This window comes from Phacochoerus africanus, chromosome 11 (genome assembly GCF_016906955.1).
Source record: "Phacochoerus africanus isolate WHEZ1 chromosome 11, ROS_Pafr_v1, whole genome shotgun sequence".
Taxonomy (NCBI): domain Eukaryota; kingdom Metazoa; phylum Chordata; class Mammalia; order Artiodactyla; family Suidae; genus Phacochoerus; species Phacochoerus africanus.
In genome coordinates, this window is record NC_062554.1 from 18,438,206 (window position 1) to 18,456,885 (window position 18,680).

General features: G+C 38.6%; 1 protein-coding gene across 1 annotated transcript in view; it reads right to left on the reverse strand.

Annotated features, from left to right (window-relative positions):
* Positions 1-18,168, reverse strand: part of DLG2 (discs large MAGUK scaffold protein 2) — a 1,194,846-nt gene extending 1,176,678 nt beyond the window's left edge. Inside the window, exon 1 of the mRNA XM_047753849.1 lies at positions 17,977-18,168. Coding sequence (XP_047609805.1) covers positions 17,977-18,078 — 102 coding nt within the window. The 5' untranslated portion in view covers positions 18,079-18,168. The remainder of the gene's footprint in view (positions 1-17,976) is intronic.
* Positions 18,169-18,680: the final 512 nt, after the last annotated feature.

Consider the following 18,680-nt stretch of genomic DNA (forward strand, 5'->3'; position numbering starts at 1 on the left):
AAAGATCTACGTATACTTGTTAAGTAGGAAAGCAATGAATAATTATTTATCGAGACAATTTTTCCCCAAAGAGTTGTCACACTTGTTTTCATGTGGTCCTTTAAAGCAGGGACGTTGACACTATATTTCTAAAGAGGATCATCTGAAAAAAATGTTTTAAAAAATAGTTTACACAGTTAAAGGGGGATTACTTTATTTGCGGGGGAAAAAAAGGGATTGCGTAGAACCTGCAATTTCCTTATTATGCTACACAAATGAGGTGTTCCTATGCTTAAACTAATCGAGTCATCTTTTTTTTAAAAATGAGTGTGCCGTCATTACAAGAAGACCGTAAGATGCCACAGCCCAGATGAATCACGGTTTCAACTGTGTTCCTGGAGTAGGGCTTACTCATTTCTCTGAAAAAAACCCTGAGGTCTTGACTTGTACATCACTGACCTTTCCATCTTGAAGAACACGGTTTCTACCCAGATAGACTGGGTGCTGAAGTAAGTGGTTCATCAAAGACAAAAGCAAATATTTACCATTCACATTTGCAAAGGTCTAGCAATTCTCTGCCACAAACGCTTCTCCTCTGAGATAAGTCAATTCGACAAAATGTCCCACCCTAAATTACACTTTCATCAAAACATGAACATATAATTGGATACTTGGATCTCAAGAGCAAGGGTTAGAGAAAACCTGGTTTAGGCATACAAATGAAGTTAATCAACATCAGCAAATTAGCTAAGTCTTCAACATTGAAGATATTTTCGTTACAGTGTTGGAGAATGAAATTAGTTTCTGGGCTAGAAAGATCCATAAGAGCCATATTTTTTAGTCCCTTATAAACTTAAAAAAATGGATTAAAAACTGGTGCCGCAAGTAACTGGTTAGGCAAGATTATCTGCTTCTTCATTAATTAATTTATTTAGATGTCATCTGTTTCCCAGAACAGCACATTATCACACTGTTTTCTCCTCTACATTAAGTGACGGTAATGTTATCAGTCAATATTTCTCAGCACACACTCTGCTAAGGCTTCTGCATTTACTTTAATGTATAATCTCATTTAATTCTTATAATGCTTTTTAGTAAGCCACTTGCATTTCCATTTTGTACCTGAAGACTAGTCTTCAGAAATATTAAGCACCTTGCCCATTTTCCTCCTACTAATAAATGATAGGAGCTCTTTTCAACCCAGATCTTTCAAATTTGCAAATTCACACACCTACCTCTATGATACCTTATCGTCACAGATGCCAGTTCTTAAGGCATAAGATGTGTCTAGACGCAGGTTCTGCAAAGTACTTTTCAAAAGAAACAACATTTCGTTTCAGAGTTTTCAGAGTAAGGGCTTGAAGGCCAGCTTAACCTGTTTCTTTCCTTAAACCTCTGGGATGTTATTTATTTCTGTCCAATTCCTCACTGATAAAGAGGGACTGCTATCCAGCCAGTCATTCCTTCATCTATACACAAAATATTAATAAGCACCTACTATGTGCCAGGTATCAGGCTGGGCAGTGGAGGAGAGGGATACCTAAATAAAAGAGAGTCTGAGCCCTCATGTGGAATTCAGAAGCTGGATGTTCTCCCTGAAGTTCAGAATTCATATCACTGTAATGATTTACAAATATGCAACATTTTGATATTCAAAAGGTTTAAACTCTAATGAGCAGAGAGCTCTTCCTAATTAATTAATTCTTTTTTTTTTTTTTTTTTTTTTTTGCCACTCCAGTGGTGTGTGGAAGTTCCCAGGCCAAGGATCCAGGGATCAAAGCCTCACCACAGCTATAACCAGAGCCACAGCAGTGATAATGCCAGATCTTTAACCCACTGAGCCACCAGGGAACTCCTGTTTTCCTTTTCTTGACTGGCTCTTTTACACAGAAGCCCTGCTTCACTTGAATCTATAGGTAACGACTCATTTATTCGCTTACATCTGCATCTGTTATTTAAGTAGGCACGTGAGCATGCATACATGTGCACATACTCATATCTAGAAAAGATGTGAGGTGGCCTGTTAGTTTAATTTAAGAACTTCTTAGCTGGTTGCTCTTAGCAACAGCCTTCAGCAGTTCTGCCTAGTTGGCCAGAACAATTTCTTAAAGGGAATGAAGCATTCCAAGTAGTTTAGCTAACGAATGGAAAATAAACTCCTTTTAACTGGACTTAATTGAGAAGGACTTACACTGGGATTGATAATTCTAGTTTAGTTGGGATGGGAAAGACGGTGGTTCTGAGTATACCACACAGAGGGGAATTTTCCAGTGATCTTCTTTCCCAGAGCACCAAGGCTGCCAGGTTCCTGTGGCAGCACTGAAGCCAGGCCTCATCCTATAAATACACGATCAGCTCTTCTCCAAAGTCTTACTATAAATCATCAATTCTATTAAAGACATTGGACAATACCTGGATTCTGAGGCTGCCAGAGAGAGGAAAGCTAGTGTCAGTTTATAACCAATAAAAGTAAAAGCAAATCCCTTCCAGCTGTTAGGAAGCTGTAAATTGTTTTAAGATAGACTTAAACTAACTCACAAAATAAAGCTACCATGGGATGCTATGTTTATAGGCATTTATTTATCCATTCATTTACTCACCAAGCCATTTTATTTGTTTTAAATTAATTTTTTTTTTTTTTTTTAGGGCTGCACCTGCAGCACATGGAAGTTCCCCGGCTAGGGGTCCAATCGGAGCTGCAGCTGCTGGCCTACACAACAGCCACAGCACTGCCAGATCTGAGCCACATTGGTGACCTACACCACAGCTCACGGCAACACCGGATCCTTGACCCACGGAGCGAGGCCAGGGATCAAACCCATGTCCTCATGGTTACTAGTTTGGTTTGTTACCACTGAGCCACAACAGGAACCAGCTTCTCCATGTCAGTGCTGGGGACTGAGGGATTCGTTTATTTGTTCATTCAACACACATTCATTGACTACCTCATTTTTTTCTCTTTGCTTTCACTAAACGGAGTTCAGTAGAAATTATACGCAGCTAAAAATACCCTAAAAATAAAGTATGATGGGTGTCATTTTGGGAGAAGCTGGCAAAGCTTTAACAAAACTAGGACACAGTCTTCCTCTTTGAAATTAACAGTAGATCTCTCTTGCCTAAATAATTAAATATGAAGGTTACATAAGTATGTATTCAATAAACATATATTGACTATTTAGTATGTTGCAAGCACTATACTAGTAGTTAAGTGTTCAAGATATTAGGTCCCAGACTCTGACACCTTATGGTATTTACACTCTTGCAACAATTCATCTCAATATGAAAGAAAGAAGTTCACAGCTCCATGGGAGCAGAGAGATGGTGTGGTGGCCAGGAATATCTTTCATGAGGAGAAGACACAGAGTCCCGAAGGATAAGCAGGGATTAGCCATACTATTAACATTTCTCTGACCTCCTCTTTCCTTGGAAAGATCCCATTCCATTGTAAGGCCCTGGGTAAGGGTAGAAAAGAGCATAAATAATTTATTTGCAGAACAAATGAATAATGTTCTTGCTGGGCCGGCAAGTAGAATGTTTACATGCAATCATTAAATGGCAGTACAAGGTGCTAGATGATTCATGGCCAAAAGCAGCTATAAAGAGTATTTTGAGGAGTTCCCGTTGTGGCGCAGTAGAAACGAATCTGACTAGGATCCATGCGGATGCAGGTTTGATCCCTGGCCTCGCTCAGTGGGTTAAGGATCCAACGTGGCCATGAGCTGTGGTGTAGGTTGCAGACGCGGCCTGGATCCTGCATTGCCGTGGCTGTGGTGTAGGCCGGCAGCTGTAGCTCCGATTTGACCCCTATCCTGGAAACCTCCATGTGCTGCAGGTGTGGCCCTAAAAAGCAAAAAAAAAAAAAAAAAGTGTTTTGAAAGCTCGGTACAGCCTAGCACAAAGTTCTAACTGTTCAGTATATCAGGATTATTCATTTGAAGGTAAGCAGCTGTAGACATACCATGTGAATCATCTCATTAATGTTTTCTGAAAGGCATATTGGAACACCCTAATAAATTTACTAAAACTTAACATGGAATTAAATGAATGGAACTGAGTCTGTGATTGGTAACAAAGGATCTTCAAAACTATTATCTATAAGGTACAACACGGTTGTGTCCTTAACAGTAATACTCCGGGACCAACTAAGCTAATTTTGGCAAATCTGCTGCTTCTCTAGACAGGAAATAATCTTGATTATGTACTTAATGAAAAAAAACAAAAACAAAAACAAAAAAGCCAAACCCTTGTAAATCTATTTAAGCCCATTATCTCTTAATTTGCTAAAATTTAGGTGCAGTGAAATTGAAGTTGCTGCAGTTTTCCTAAACTGTTTCAGAGAAAAGTTAAGTAAAATAAAACATCATTGATTAAATGTAAAGACGACATATTGACCAACATCTGCAAAAGAAATCTAGGGTTTTCCAGACAGATTTCTCTATACACACACACCAATGCCAAATGCTCATTTGAAATTGCAAAGCACCCAGCTGTGCTAGGTAAAATAAAACATTTGGGGTTGCTCTTTTTGATCCGAAAATTTAGGAACTACCCTCCCGAATCTATATGAATGGAATGAAAAATATGCATGTGGGCCTGGTGACATCCAGAAATTAGCTAAGCCTACAGATACCATTACGTGAGGAACCACTTAGACTTTTTGTTTGCAGAAAGCTGGTTGATCTGAAATCAACTTTATGGGCAATTTTTCTTTGCTTCCTTAGAACTCAAAAATCTACTGCCTAAACCCTCTTTACACAGAGGTGAAAATTTTCATTTTTCAAGGATATGATTGTGTCCAGAAATCTTTGTGACAAGTAGCAGGGCTTTGGCACATGCAAATTCATATTGAGTTTCTTGGCTTAACTATAAAAGTATAAATTAGTCATAATGCAGCTGTACATGAAACTAATTTGACTGGAAGTAGGGAGGTAATATCCCAGGCCTATACTCTTAAGAATGGGATATAAAAAAATGAAAGGGAAAACCAACAGTGCTTTCATCTGGCCTAACTATATACTCTCACTTCGATCTATTCCAGGAACACAAAAAAGACTGTATTTCCAGGCCAGGGGCTACTACATGAGGCTGGAATGCATGGGAAAGAAGGGACAAATATCTTGAAGTCATTCAACTCTAATTCTTTCCTTACTATCTGAAATATTTCTCCGTTTCATTGCAGACATGCAATTTTCTTGAGTCGGTACACATTTTCTGAGTCCATGTACCATGCACCCTCAGCCCTTCAAGATTCAGTATAGGTAACATACTCATCTTGATCACATGAATGAGTGTAATGGGCAAGCATCAGTTCTGCCCTCTGTTCTTGGCAGGATCCCAGAAATATCTTGGTTAAATGCTTTGGAAGCATGGTCAGTCCCAAAGAAATGCTTAGAGAGGGACAAACAAGGAAAAGAGAGGCTTACAATTAGAAATCTGAGCTTAAACTCCAGCGCCACAACTACATACCTTGTGACTTTGGGCAAGGCATAGTGTAATTTAGGAGGTATGAATATGAAAGAAACTAAAAGAATCTCCAGTCTATTTCCACCCAGTTATTTGATCACCTGAATAATATCTTGGTAAAATAGTCTTTAACTAGATACTTGCACATCCCTAGAAATTTTTTTTTTCCTAATGAAGAAATTTTAAACCCAATGTACCTTAGTTTCCTCATCTATAAAATATGTTTCATAGTGCTGCTGTATCAAGGGATAAAAGACGATTTCAGAATGCTGTCCATATAGTAATGGTCTTTATTTTAAAATACAAACAAGATCAAGATTAGCTTCTTTCTAAATAGTCAGATTAAGCCATTACAAAGAGCCAATCCTGCATGCAGCCAGCAAATACACAGCCCCCATTTCCAGCCTCTTAAACCCTCTGACTGCCTCCATCTGAGAACTTAATTGGAATTCAGCTTACTACTTTACAGGAAGAACAAACATGCAGTGTGCACAGACTTGGTTTCCTATTTCCTTCCAGTTATTATTTTTTTTTCCTTGCAAACTTTTCAAGATAAAGACTCAAAACCCCAGTGCTATGGAGGATGCCTGATCTCCCTTCAGCCAAAACAGGCATCCGGTTTCTACAATAAATGAGATCATAGCATCCCTACTCTTACTGCTGTAGATAAGAACCTGTCAGCATTTTCATTATAAAGCCTTTTTCTTCCCTCTGGCTTGAGAGACCAACCAATTTGCTGGGGAAATAGCTCCAGCAATGGACAGTGCACAAGGCTCAAGCACAGAGAGAAAATATTTTCATTTTACAGAACTCAAGAAAGGGTTATTTGCGAATTAGTCAGGCTGCAGAACCCCAAGGAGTATTTCCTTCTGATGGCCATTTGGCCTTTTAAATAAAAAAGAAGTTTTACTGATATGGTAAGCAAAATTTTCTTAGGCAGCAAATATTAGGCACAGGGTTATCAACTTAAGACCTTCGGGTCCGGATACCTCCGGTAACAACCACTATAATAAATACACATTACCAAGTCCATGCTCTGCTCACGGGAAAGGTGCTTTGGGTGTTGGAAGCACTTTCTCACAGACTCTCCAAGATAAAGTCATGGGGGGAGGGTTACTGCAGAATTACTTCAAATAGGAGAAAATGGGATATTCATATCAATAATACACTAAGGATGATAAATAAAATCTTCAGATGGCACACCGGACACTCAGTAAACGTGGGTTGAATAGAGTTACTATCTTTCTAATGCACACAGTAAACTTATCCTTCCCCACTCTTGAATCTTAGATGTAAAAGTGAAAAAGCCTCTTTCTAGGCTCTCTCATACTATGTTCATAGAAACAAGAGTGAAATGGGAAGGGACAGCATCTGAAGGAGTGAGAGGAAGAAAACTAACATCTATTTGATGACCACTATACGTCACATGCAGAAATTGCTTTCTTATTTGGTTGGTTTTACAAGCCTGCAAAAGAGATCTCTTCTCCACTGTAGAGGTGAGGAAATGGAAGCTCAGAGAAGTGAAAGGGCTTCCCCAACATCACAACGCTGCTAATCCAATCACACAACACCTTCCAATACAAATCTCTACCCTCAGGACGTGCTTCCTACTTTTGCACACCCAGGCTTAGCTGATCTCCTGCTTTTCCAGAAGGCAGGATAAGGCCTGGTCTCACATGCTCTTCCTCTCTTCCTCTTCTTTTTGCCTTTCCCTTTTTCCACCCAAGAGAAGGTATACCTTCAATGTCACACCGCTTCCTTCTGATATCATGTTCTCTCAACGCTAGCAAAGAAATTTTGGATCACAGATACCAGTGGTCGACCTGCATCCAAAGCCAAACTCTTTTTTTTTTTTCCTCTTTATGACCTACCTAGCCCAAAGACTTGAAAAGCCCAAGTTAATCTCAGTAACCTCCAAAAATCTTTCTTTCCCTCACTATCCTTAAGGCAATCACTGATTCTTTTGTCCTCTTTTGTCTCCAGCAGGGTTTTCTAATGTATGGAGGTAAAAGACCACTTCTATTCTAAAATATGAACAATTCTGTGGACCCTCACTTGATACGAGTTGTGTATATAAAGAGTTGGTATCACCTAAGGATTAATGACTCCCCTCATGGAACTATGTTGAGTAGCATGTGAGTTAATTGATACTGAGTCCTTAGAACAGAACCTTGTGTATGAAAAACAATAAGAGTCAACCCAACATACCCTGTTGATGGTTTTTTCCATGTGTATTTCTTAGTGCTGGTTCATTAGCCAAACTGAAAGAATCCCAAGACAGGGACTGTGTCTTCTCGAGTTTGAGTGACCATGAGGTACCCACTATAATGCTAAATATAAAAGATAGGAGAAAGCTAGACACTGATTAATGGACAAGTGTACCTACCTTTCCCCCCAATGGAGGTTTTTGCAAAACATAGTGAGGCTAGTCAAAGACATGGCTCCAAGAGAAAAATCAAAGTCTAATCTTAGAGAGCAAGCCCACTGACATGCTAGTACCTACCTTATTATTTGAAAATCTCATGAAAGTGATATCATTAATCATTACTTGATGCTATCATTATTTGAGATACAATAAAGTGACATTATCTCTTGGTTGGTTAAATCTGCATTGTGGATGTTAAGACAGTCAGAATACATTAGAGCAGATTTTTAGAGATTATTATTGTTTGGGGTGCTCACTCATCAAACAAAATGATTTAAATAACCTCAGAAACTTGGGCAAAACTTTAATAAAGATAATGCAATGGAACAACATCACAAGTAATATATTTTATATTAGGAGTTACTCACACACATACACAAAAACGATGTTAAAAACATTACATTATTTATTGTTTCTAGAAGTCATAATCTATGACAATGTTCTTATTCCATTTGACCCAATCATTTACATTTTCATAGGAAAAAATTATTATTGAATACTTAATCATCACTGCAATGTATAATGTGTTCATAAGGCTAAGAACATTCATATGTGTAAATATAGATATACCTATAGATGGAAAAATCATTAAAGTCGCATCTAGTGATTTCAACTGTACGACATCTGAATTTATAATGAAATGAATCCATGACCTTCTGAGAAAAAAAAAAGCTTCACGGCAACACCACCTCATGGCATGGTGATTATAATCTATTAGTTCCTCCATAATTTACTAAACAAGAATGGCTTATGAGTGATGACATGTCTAGGCATCTCACCCTAGACACCAGGTATATTAGTCAGAGTTCTCCAGAGAGATAAAGAGATTTATTCTAAGGAATCAGCTCCTTTGACTACGGAAGCTGGGAAGTCCCAAGATCTACAGTCAGCAAGCTGGAGACCCAGAAGCTAATGTGCACATTTGTCTGAAAGTCAGCAGGCCTGAGACCCAGGAGAATTGATATTTCCTTTTAAGACGGAAGGCCAGAAAAGACTGATATCCCAGGTGAAAGCAGTCAGGCAAAAGGAATTCCTTTTTGCTCAGCCTTTTTGTTCTACTCAGGTCTTCAACTGATTGGATGACCCATTTGAGATGACCAACCTGTTTCATTCAGTCTGGAGAATCAAATGCTAATCTCATCCAGAAGCGTTCTCACAGATACATCCAGAATAACGTTTGGCCAAATGCCTGGGCACCCCACAGCCCAGTCAAGTTCACACATGAACTTAACCATCATACCACAGTAACAACACATTGAGTAATGCCTAGTCTATGTTTCAGGGAACATAAACTCTAGGAAGTTTGATAGCACAAGAGGTTCTCAGAGGCAAACCGCTAAAGGAAAATGACAAATGAACTACAACAGAATATAAACCACTTATTTTTTAACTAATTCATTCAGCAAACATTTACAAGCACCTATATAATTCACTCGATAATTCAACAAAAGAAAAAAAAAGGATACAAATGAACTTATTTGCAGAACAGAAACAGACTCGAAGACTTTAAAAACTTATGGTTACCAAAGGGGACAGGTGAGGCAGGGGAAAAGGAGGGATGGACTGGGAGTTTGGGACTGTCATATGCACACTGAAATATATGGAATGATTGGCCAAAGGGGATCTGCTATATAGCATGGAGAACTCTACCGAATATTCTGTGATAATCTATGTGGGAAAAGAATCAGAAAGAGAATGGGTATGTATATATGTATGACCAGATCAGTTTGTTGTACAACAGAAATTTTCACAACCTTGTAAATCAACTATACTTCAATAAAACTTAAAGAAAGAAAATACCAGCTTATAATAAAAAAAAAAAAGTGTGATGGAGTTAGATATTTATTTCCAAATTGATGGAGCTTTATAAGCCACAAATCAAAAGGAATTATTAATGCCAATAGCTCAATATATTATGACTCTACTAAAATCATAGTCATTATTATTTATTTTTAAAAAAACATATATATTGATTGCCTTGTATGAAACAGGCATAGGTCTATTTACCGAACCTTTCAGGTGACTAGAATATGGTCCCTCCCCCAAGGAGCTCACAGTTTAGACAGAAAAATAGAACAGGTAAAGTTACAACTGAATATTAAAATTAAGATTCAAGCATTAAGTACTGAATGCCATAGGAATCCAGAGGTAATTTAATTTAGAAGGATTGGAGATGGCTTACCATATAGACTGAAATTTTACCTGGATATCTATAAGTGAAGAGAAGGCAAGAGGCTTCATCACAAATATAAAAAATGAGTCTAAGCGTTTTCAAGATTCCAAATTCTATGACTCAACATCCCTCTTTGTGAACATATTTTAGAGACTATATAGCATCATTTAACCTTCATCTTTTGATATTTAGAGTTTCTTTCTCAAAATGTCTACCATTAAAACTAAAATTTGAAAAGGACCTTGAACTGGCAAGAGCACTTTAGCAAATGGGACACAAGGCCTATGTAACCTGCTTCTTTGGGACATTCAGCACCTGTTTCATCCATCAGCTCATTTTTCATTTTCTCTTTCTGGGTCAGATTTAATCTAGGATTTTTTTCTTTGGTATGAATTACATAAACTTCTGATTCTACCTTTCGTGGCATTTAAGCACTTGAACAGTGTGTTGGTAGGTCAGAGTACACCTCATTTGCTGATGAGTGAATTTCAGCGTACTTGATGGACGAGCACTGTTCAGGTGACACCCAACAGTCTCCAAGTTTTTCGCACATTTGTGAAATAGCCTTAAAATGAGAGACAAAAATATGTATCGAATACTTACCACATTCCAGATATTTTGCTAAATGTTTCGTAGGTTATATATCACTTAATCCTTACGGCAGTCCTGGAAGCAAGGTGTTATCTTTTCCTGCTTTTTACAGAGGGAACTTGTTAATTTCTCTTCTCTCACCTTCACTCTCAGAACTTCTAGTTGATGGTTACAGGTCATGGCATAGAAACATAACACTGAGTTAGAAATTAGGAGACCCGATTCCAGCTATGGCTCTGTGACATGCTGTATGATCTTCAGAAAATAATTTCCTATCTAGATGGTTTGGTAACCTTCTATAGAAAATGACAACATGAAAACTATAAGATATAGTGCTTTAGATCAAACTCCTCTAAAAAGAAGGGGGAAAAAAAGCTTTTACAATAAGGCTGAGTCCATTCACCAGTATGCCTTACATTTAAATTCAGAGTTATTCCAGAAAGGTATGTATAAATTATATTTTTTCAAATGGACTTCTAACTTAAAGGTCCCTAGAGGTAGTTGCTCTTTGAAAGAACCCTATATATAGTTAATTCTGGAAATGAGTATTGGCCCTGACATGAGCTGCTTGGGTTCAAAGTTTGGCTATGCTACTTAAAAGCTATGTGTCTTTAAGTAAGTTACTTGAATTCTGTATGCCTCAGTTTCCTCATTCTAACATGGAGATAACTATTCTATCCATTTCTAAAAGTTAAAATATAATAAGGATGAAGTGAGTTACATTTGTAAAGCATATAGAATAGTATCTGGCTCATGGCATAAGGTTAGTGTGTATGTATTGAGACTGGGATGAATGTCTTGACAGTGTAAACATCTGTTTTTCGTTTTGTTTTGTTTTGCTTTTTACAGGAGGCATGGGCCTCCTGTAATCATTTCTTCGTCACCCATATCCTCACTTATTTATTCTTATTTTTTTATTTTTATTTTTGTCTTTTTGTCTTTTCTAGGGCTGCACCCATGGCATATGGAGATTCCCAGGCTAGGGGTCGAATCGGAGCTATAGCCATTGGCCTATGCCACAGCCACACACCTCGGGATCCGAGCCGCATCTGTGACCTACACCACAGCTCATGGCAATGCCAGATCCTTAACCCACTGAGCGAGGCCAGGGATTGAACCCGCAACCTCATGGTTCCTAGTCAGATTCATTAACCACTGAACCACGACAGGAACTCCAATGTAAACATTTGTTAATTTAATATACTCATTTTTAACACTTGGATTTTTTTGTGTATTGTGTATTTTAAACAGGAACACGTCAATATGGTCATTGGACCCCTTATTAATGCTAAGTATAACAGAGGTTTTAATCTTACTCACAGGAGAACAAACTAGTTATCTCATTTATAAACCCACAAACTAGAGGAAAACTTTAAAGCTCGGTAATATTATAACATATAAAGTAACTTATGGCAGTGCAAATTCATACTTCCATCTTTAAAATGAATGTAGCAATACCAATCATTATGAGTTTTAAAATATGTAAAGGGAATTCCTATTGTGGCGCAGCAGAAATGAATCCAACTAGCTTCCATGAGTATGCGGGTTCGATCCCTGAACTCGCTCAGTGGGTTAAAGGTCCAGCATTGCCATGAGCTGCAGTGTAGGTCAAAGATGTGGCTCTGATCCCTCATTGCTGGGGCTGTGGTGTAGGCCAGCCGCTGTAACTCCGAATTAACCCCTAGACTGGGAACTTCCATATGCCATGGGCACAGTCCTAAAAAGAACAAAAATAAAAGAAAAAGGAAAAGAAAAATTAAAATATGTCTAAGTAACTCTACTTATTCTAGACTATCCAAAGGAAATAATTCCAAATCCAAAAAAGGAGTATTCCCAAAGATATGTATTTTATTTTGTTTTAATATAAGTATACAAATATATATTTGTGTACACCCATATACTAAGTAGATGAAGATAAGGATGGTCATTTGTTATACATCTAACTATATATACCAATCCTAATATAAATTTAAAACACTCAAAAGCAAACCCAATATGATTACAACTATATATATATTTTTAAATGAATGTATATGTAGACCAACAACAAAAAAAAATAGTACCAAGAAACTAGAAAAGTATACACTAAAATATTAAAAGAGTTTTATCTCTGGTCTCTGGGACAACAGCTTTTTCTAAAATATGTTTTATTTCTGATTTTACATTTTTTAACATTTATTTCTGTGAGCATGTATTACTTTAAAATAAACATAAAGAACATACCAAAATAGTCAGACACTGACAATATTCAAATTATTCACATACAGAAACACTAGTCTACCATATACATAATGATATATTGATCAAAAAATCCTCCTTTAGAACAAAGTCTGCTGTGTTTAAATAAACAAATGAGCAAACAAAACCTCCATAGACTTTCTAGGCAGGAAAAGGAGGTCTGAGAGAGGCTGGAGAATGCCTGAGGGCTCCGGGAACTGTCCACCAGGGAGGTGCTGACAGCTCTATTATCTTGGGAGAATGTAAAGTACCCCCTGGAGGCTGGATACCCACTTCCCTTTCCTATTTCTCCTCTTTTCTGGTGTCTCCCTCCCTTCCCATCATCTCACTCTACTTTCCTTCTTTCCCCTGTGACTCTTCTTTTCTCAGTTTGTATGATAAGTATGTAGATTGGAAAAATAACCCTTGTAAAGAATCTAGGATAGTGTCTAACTTTTGCAGATGTTTAATCAAGCTGAATTCTTTAATTTCTCTAGGAAGAATTTCTTCCTACTTTTGATTCCCTTTTCTTTTCTTTTTTTTGTCTTTTTTTTTTTTGTCTTTTTAGGGCTGCACCTGCAGCATATGGAGGTTCCCAGACTAGGGATCTAATCGGAGCTGTAGCCACCAGCCTAAGCCAGAGCCACAGCAATGCCAGATCCGAGCTGTGTCTGTGACCTACAACCACAGCTCACGGCAATGCCAGATCCTTAACCTACTGAGAGAGGCCAGGGATTGAACCTGCAACTTCATGGTTCCTAGTCTGATTCATTTCCGCTGCACCACAATGGGAACTCTTGATACCCTTTTCTTTTTTCTATTCTATTTCATTTAAACCTCTTCCTGATTCTCATTCTTCTTTCTCTGGGGAGAGTCACCATATAGACAAGAGGGAGGTTGCTTTCTACAATGATTCTTTCCCTGAGAGAGGTAAAGCAGTTTTTGCAATGTCTACATATTCATTGGAAAATGCAAGTTCTAGGACTCTACAACATTTCCAAGAATGTTTACCTATCCTAATCCATCAAATAGGACATTAAAGACACCTGATGTGCATATGGATGTGATGATTGATTCAGGTGAGCTGTTACATTAACAAATGGCTTTTTGGGAGAAGAAAGAGGTTCCCTAAGATATGAGCCATATTTAAATAACACCTTATTTTGAGTTTTTTAAGCAAAGGAATAACTGCAGAGACTGTAAGACTTCATAAAGTACTTTCATTAGGGAATACAGAATATTAGGAAAATGATAGATATTATTAAGATACTAGGGAAAATAATATTCCATTTTTTTATGTTTTTGACTTGGAAATGGTGAGTAGAAAAGAGAAAAGGAAGGGGACACACAGGGGTGGCTGACCCTTGCAATTCAGCAATGAGCAAGATAAGGAAAGAGAAACAATACATAGACTGCTGTGAAATTATATTCAGAATTTGGGTCTTTGCATGTGGAGAAAAGTTACACAAAGATAAGGCTAATGCCTATTTTTCAGGTAACAGCACAGAAACTACCATGAGAAGAAAAAGCCTTTCAGAAGGCCTGCTTCTCCATGGAAAGTCCATCCCCATAAGCAGCATTATATGGTAATACCATATGGACTGGGGCAAAAAGAATTGTTACAATGGGAAAGCTATTTTGAAAAATGGTGTTTTCATTTCTTGAGACCTTAAGGTTGAGGAGACTGTGGTTTTCTGATTTTTAGGGAAGAGAGTGACATTATCTCACTCAATAGATTTGGAATTCCTAGAGAAAAGGAATGGTGGCATATTTGTATTTCTAATGCCAAACATAGTGCCTGCAACAGAGCCTAGAATGGAAAGACACTTCACATTTACAGTCATAAGTCATATAGTCAGTTAACTAAACTGAATGACAACCAGGATGCAACAGGGGTGCCCTGGAGATGGCTAAGTGACAAAATAAAATTATTTGGGGCCTCTGCCTTAAAAGCTCAAGTTACTCAGCACCATTCAATCCACTACTGGGTTTGGGATAATTAGAACAGTTTAAGTGTTTTTGAAACAGACAAAGTTTGGGTCTACATACAAACATGGTTTTAGACTTTGCCATGCTAAATATCTTCTAGGAAAGTAAATAAATATCCATCCTAATAATTTTATTTTCAAACTTAGTAGATAATATGAATGTATTTTGGAGACTCCATATTGACATAGCTCTGTGAGCTTTTTTTTCCCCAACAGTTATTTAAATTCTATTTTCATTGCTCAAAGATTCAGCTAAAATCCTTATTTTATATTTTTCTTTAAATCACTACTGCAATTAGTATAGCCATCTACACAATATTTGACTATGAGATCAGAGGGACAAACATTGTTTATTGCCATCTTTGCTGTCCAGCATTTTATGGTTGCTCAAACATTTGTGGGTTGAATGGAACAACTGTATCAGATTTTTGTTCATTTTTATAAACCCATTTTGTTTTATGAATATTTTATCAATATTTAAGTTGTTCCTACATTTTATATAAACACTTAGCCTAGAGAAAATAACTTTGGGAGAAGTAATGATCACGCCCATAGCAAAAATGAGCAATTTATCCAAAGAACTACCCTAACAATAAAAGTGTTACCCTTGAGGTGATGGGTCCCCTCAGCAGAGCTATGAAAATAACTAAGGCTACATAAAGGTATCAATCATTTAATGAAAGTATACATACTAAACACTGCATGCATCTCATTGAAATTGCATTCCTCTCATTGACTTCGAAATAGGTAATGCAGTAGTTTATGGTGAGCATTTTACCTCTGAGAAAATTGAGACTTAGAGAAATCATCTACATAGTAAGTGGCACATCTGGTCAAAATTATACAATATGCAACTTTTCCACATTACGTTCAGGTGTCATCTGTCAAGTAGTGCTAAAGAGCTTCACTAGAGAAAGGCTATTATTCCTTCCACATCCAAGATTCCAAGGTGGGAGACTTACATCAACCAGTAAACAATTAACCAATTGTTAAGTAAGGTTATATTATCAATGCCGTTATATAGGGCTTTTAAGAATAATCTTATTCAAATACTTGGCAAAAGTAAGTGGGATAGACCCTCTAAAAGTATTAATTTATTTTCATAGAGATTTGACTCTTTTCCAAAGAATAACATCTACCAATACACGTGATTTAGGTGTTTCACTCTATCCACATGGTTCTCTCCCAAACTAATAAACCAGAACACCAAAAGGAAGAGAACTTAAAGGAAGTTGAACTAACGCGATTCCCGTCTCAAAAAACAAACAAACAAACAAAACAACATTTGCTTGTAATCATTACCGATTCCCTTCACTACTGTCTGAAAATCGGGGAAAACTTAATAGTATGAAAGAAACTTCTGTTGAGGGTCCAGGATTGAGTGCACATTCAACAACATTCTCCACGCCAATAGCTGATCTTATTTGATTATTAGCTTGTATTGAATTTCCCATGACAAATAATTAACCTTTGTTAATAATCATTTTACACTGCAAAACAATTCTCCTATGTTTATTGGAATGGATTTTCAACAGTAGCCATTGCTAAGATGCTGCTATCACTACAATTAAAGAGTGAGTGTGACGGAAGCATGGGGGGAGGGGGAGGGGGGCAGGTTATATGAGGAGAGGAGCTAACAAGTTAGTTATTGGTGCTATTCGATCACATACATCTTCCTGACAGCAATGAACACAGACTGCTTTCAACAACTCTCAGACCTCTTCAGGGGTTTCAAAAGTAATATCTAGCTACTCTTTAGTCTGGTCAATATTTTGGTAACCAGCTCTAAGGTACAGCCTATCATACTCAGTAAAAAACATAAGTCTCTGACAGTAACTTTACCATTACATGATTTTATGAAAAACATCCCTGGAGAATGTTACAACAGATCATCTCATCCATAGCCCTCATTTTATAGAAGAAAACCTGGGCTCAAAGAAGAGAGATTTTCTAGTCATAGCCATATCAGACTCACTATTCTGACTCCCAGTTTTTCCATTAAACCTACACCTCCTCTGAGAATTATCCATGGAGCTGAATGTGTATGTTTCATTAATTTTACTGTCTAAGGTGTTTGCCAGTGTCCAATGCACTATCTTTGAGAACGATAGCGACCTTGTTTTTATTCATTTACAAAAGTGAATTTTCATTTTTTTCATAATGATGGTCTTTTTCTCTAATTAGAGTCACCACAGTGGCCACAAAAGTGTTTTATACAAACAAGCAAGACAACTCCCCCCGCCTCCCCCTTTTTCCAATGAAAAGAAGTGATGGGTGTGTACCTAGGAGTAAGGGGACATGAACTGGCTATTCATGGGCTAAGACTGCTCAAATTCCCAGTTCTAAGCTTCTTTCTCCGGGGGGTGCCTCACTGAATCTGAATCCACCAAAAGTTTCAGACAAAGAACAACTGAATCCACCAAAAAAGTTTCAGACAAGGAGCAACGAACAGTAACCTGCTTCAAAAACCTTCAAACCTCATTTCATTGGGAACACCAATCACCTTTACAAAAATCTGGGGTGGGACAGTTATTCACTAGAAACTCACTGAGTAATCACGCCACCTCTGGATAACATTTCTGAGTGTGGCTTTCAAGTGGATTGTATAAGCTCAGAGGAAAATACACAATTGGGGGCAACACGAGCTTAGCTCCAGATCTTCTGTCTAAAATAAATAGGCTTCTCAGCTTTAAAAGTGCCAAATTGCAAATTGATACGTTCAATTCCATCGCAAGTACATCTATCACCGCAGCGAACCCTGACTATGGGTCGTGTGTGGTCGGGGCTCGGGGTGGTGGTAACCTGTGACGAGTTCAGGAGCTGGCGGATGAGCGGCCAGAAGCCCAGTCACTAGCTAAGTATATAAGAAGAGAGCCACCTAACGCGCCCCCTTTCAGAGACGTTATCTGTTCTAGGAGACCAGGGTCCTGTCACGGCGGAGTTATCAAACCGACATCCGCCGCCCAGAAAATCAGTGCGCTTTCCGGGCCCCCAAACCCAGCCGACTCCCAGAGAGGGCAGAGCGAGTCGTAGCTTCTGTCACTCTCCCAACAGGCAGACACATAAACAAACAACAAAAGGAATTGTTTGCTCCCCCAAGGGAGGCAGCATGCATTAAAAAGACATGAACCTCGTCCTACCTTGCATCCAAACATCAACGACAAAGTGTTGTTGGTGCAAGCAACTTTGCAGTGGCAAATCATTGGTGTAAAACAGTCAGGGTCCTTAACAACAGGGGACATTCCTTCCGAGCTGCGGCAGTGGCAGCTCGCTTGGGGACCCGAACACGGTGCTCACCCGGCACATGGAGCGACAGCCTAGACCCAGCGGCCGCTTCGATCGCTGCCCCCTGCGCCCCGTGCGGCCATCCCAGCGCTGGGGTAGAAGCAACGCAGCCGTGGGCAAGTACTAAGCGTCTCGGGGTCTCCCTTCCCTGGGGAACAAGGCGTGGGGGGAGGGACAGAACCAAGAAGGGTTTTTTCCCCCCCTATGGTGAATTTGGGGGAGGTGAAATTAAAAAAAAAAATTAAAAAATAAAAATAAAAGGAAGCCAGGCGCTTAGAGGAGGGTTCAAAGGAGGTGGGGCAGTATTAGCATGTAAAAGGCTGTGCCCGCCCACTCGCCCCAGACACACAAGATTGTCATGAGAGCTGAAAGGGGCTGAAATTATTCTCCCTGAAGGAGGAAAAAAAAAAAAAAATACTGCAGCTCCCGATTTGGTAAAAAGCCAATGGCTTGCTGCAATCCAGAGTCACCGTGGGGAGCGCTGGCCGGGCGAGTGGGGTGGGAGGGAGGGGTCGGGAGAGGGAGGGAGCGCCGGACTCGCCAGCCTAGCCGGGCCGGG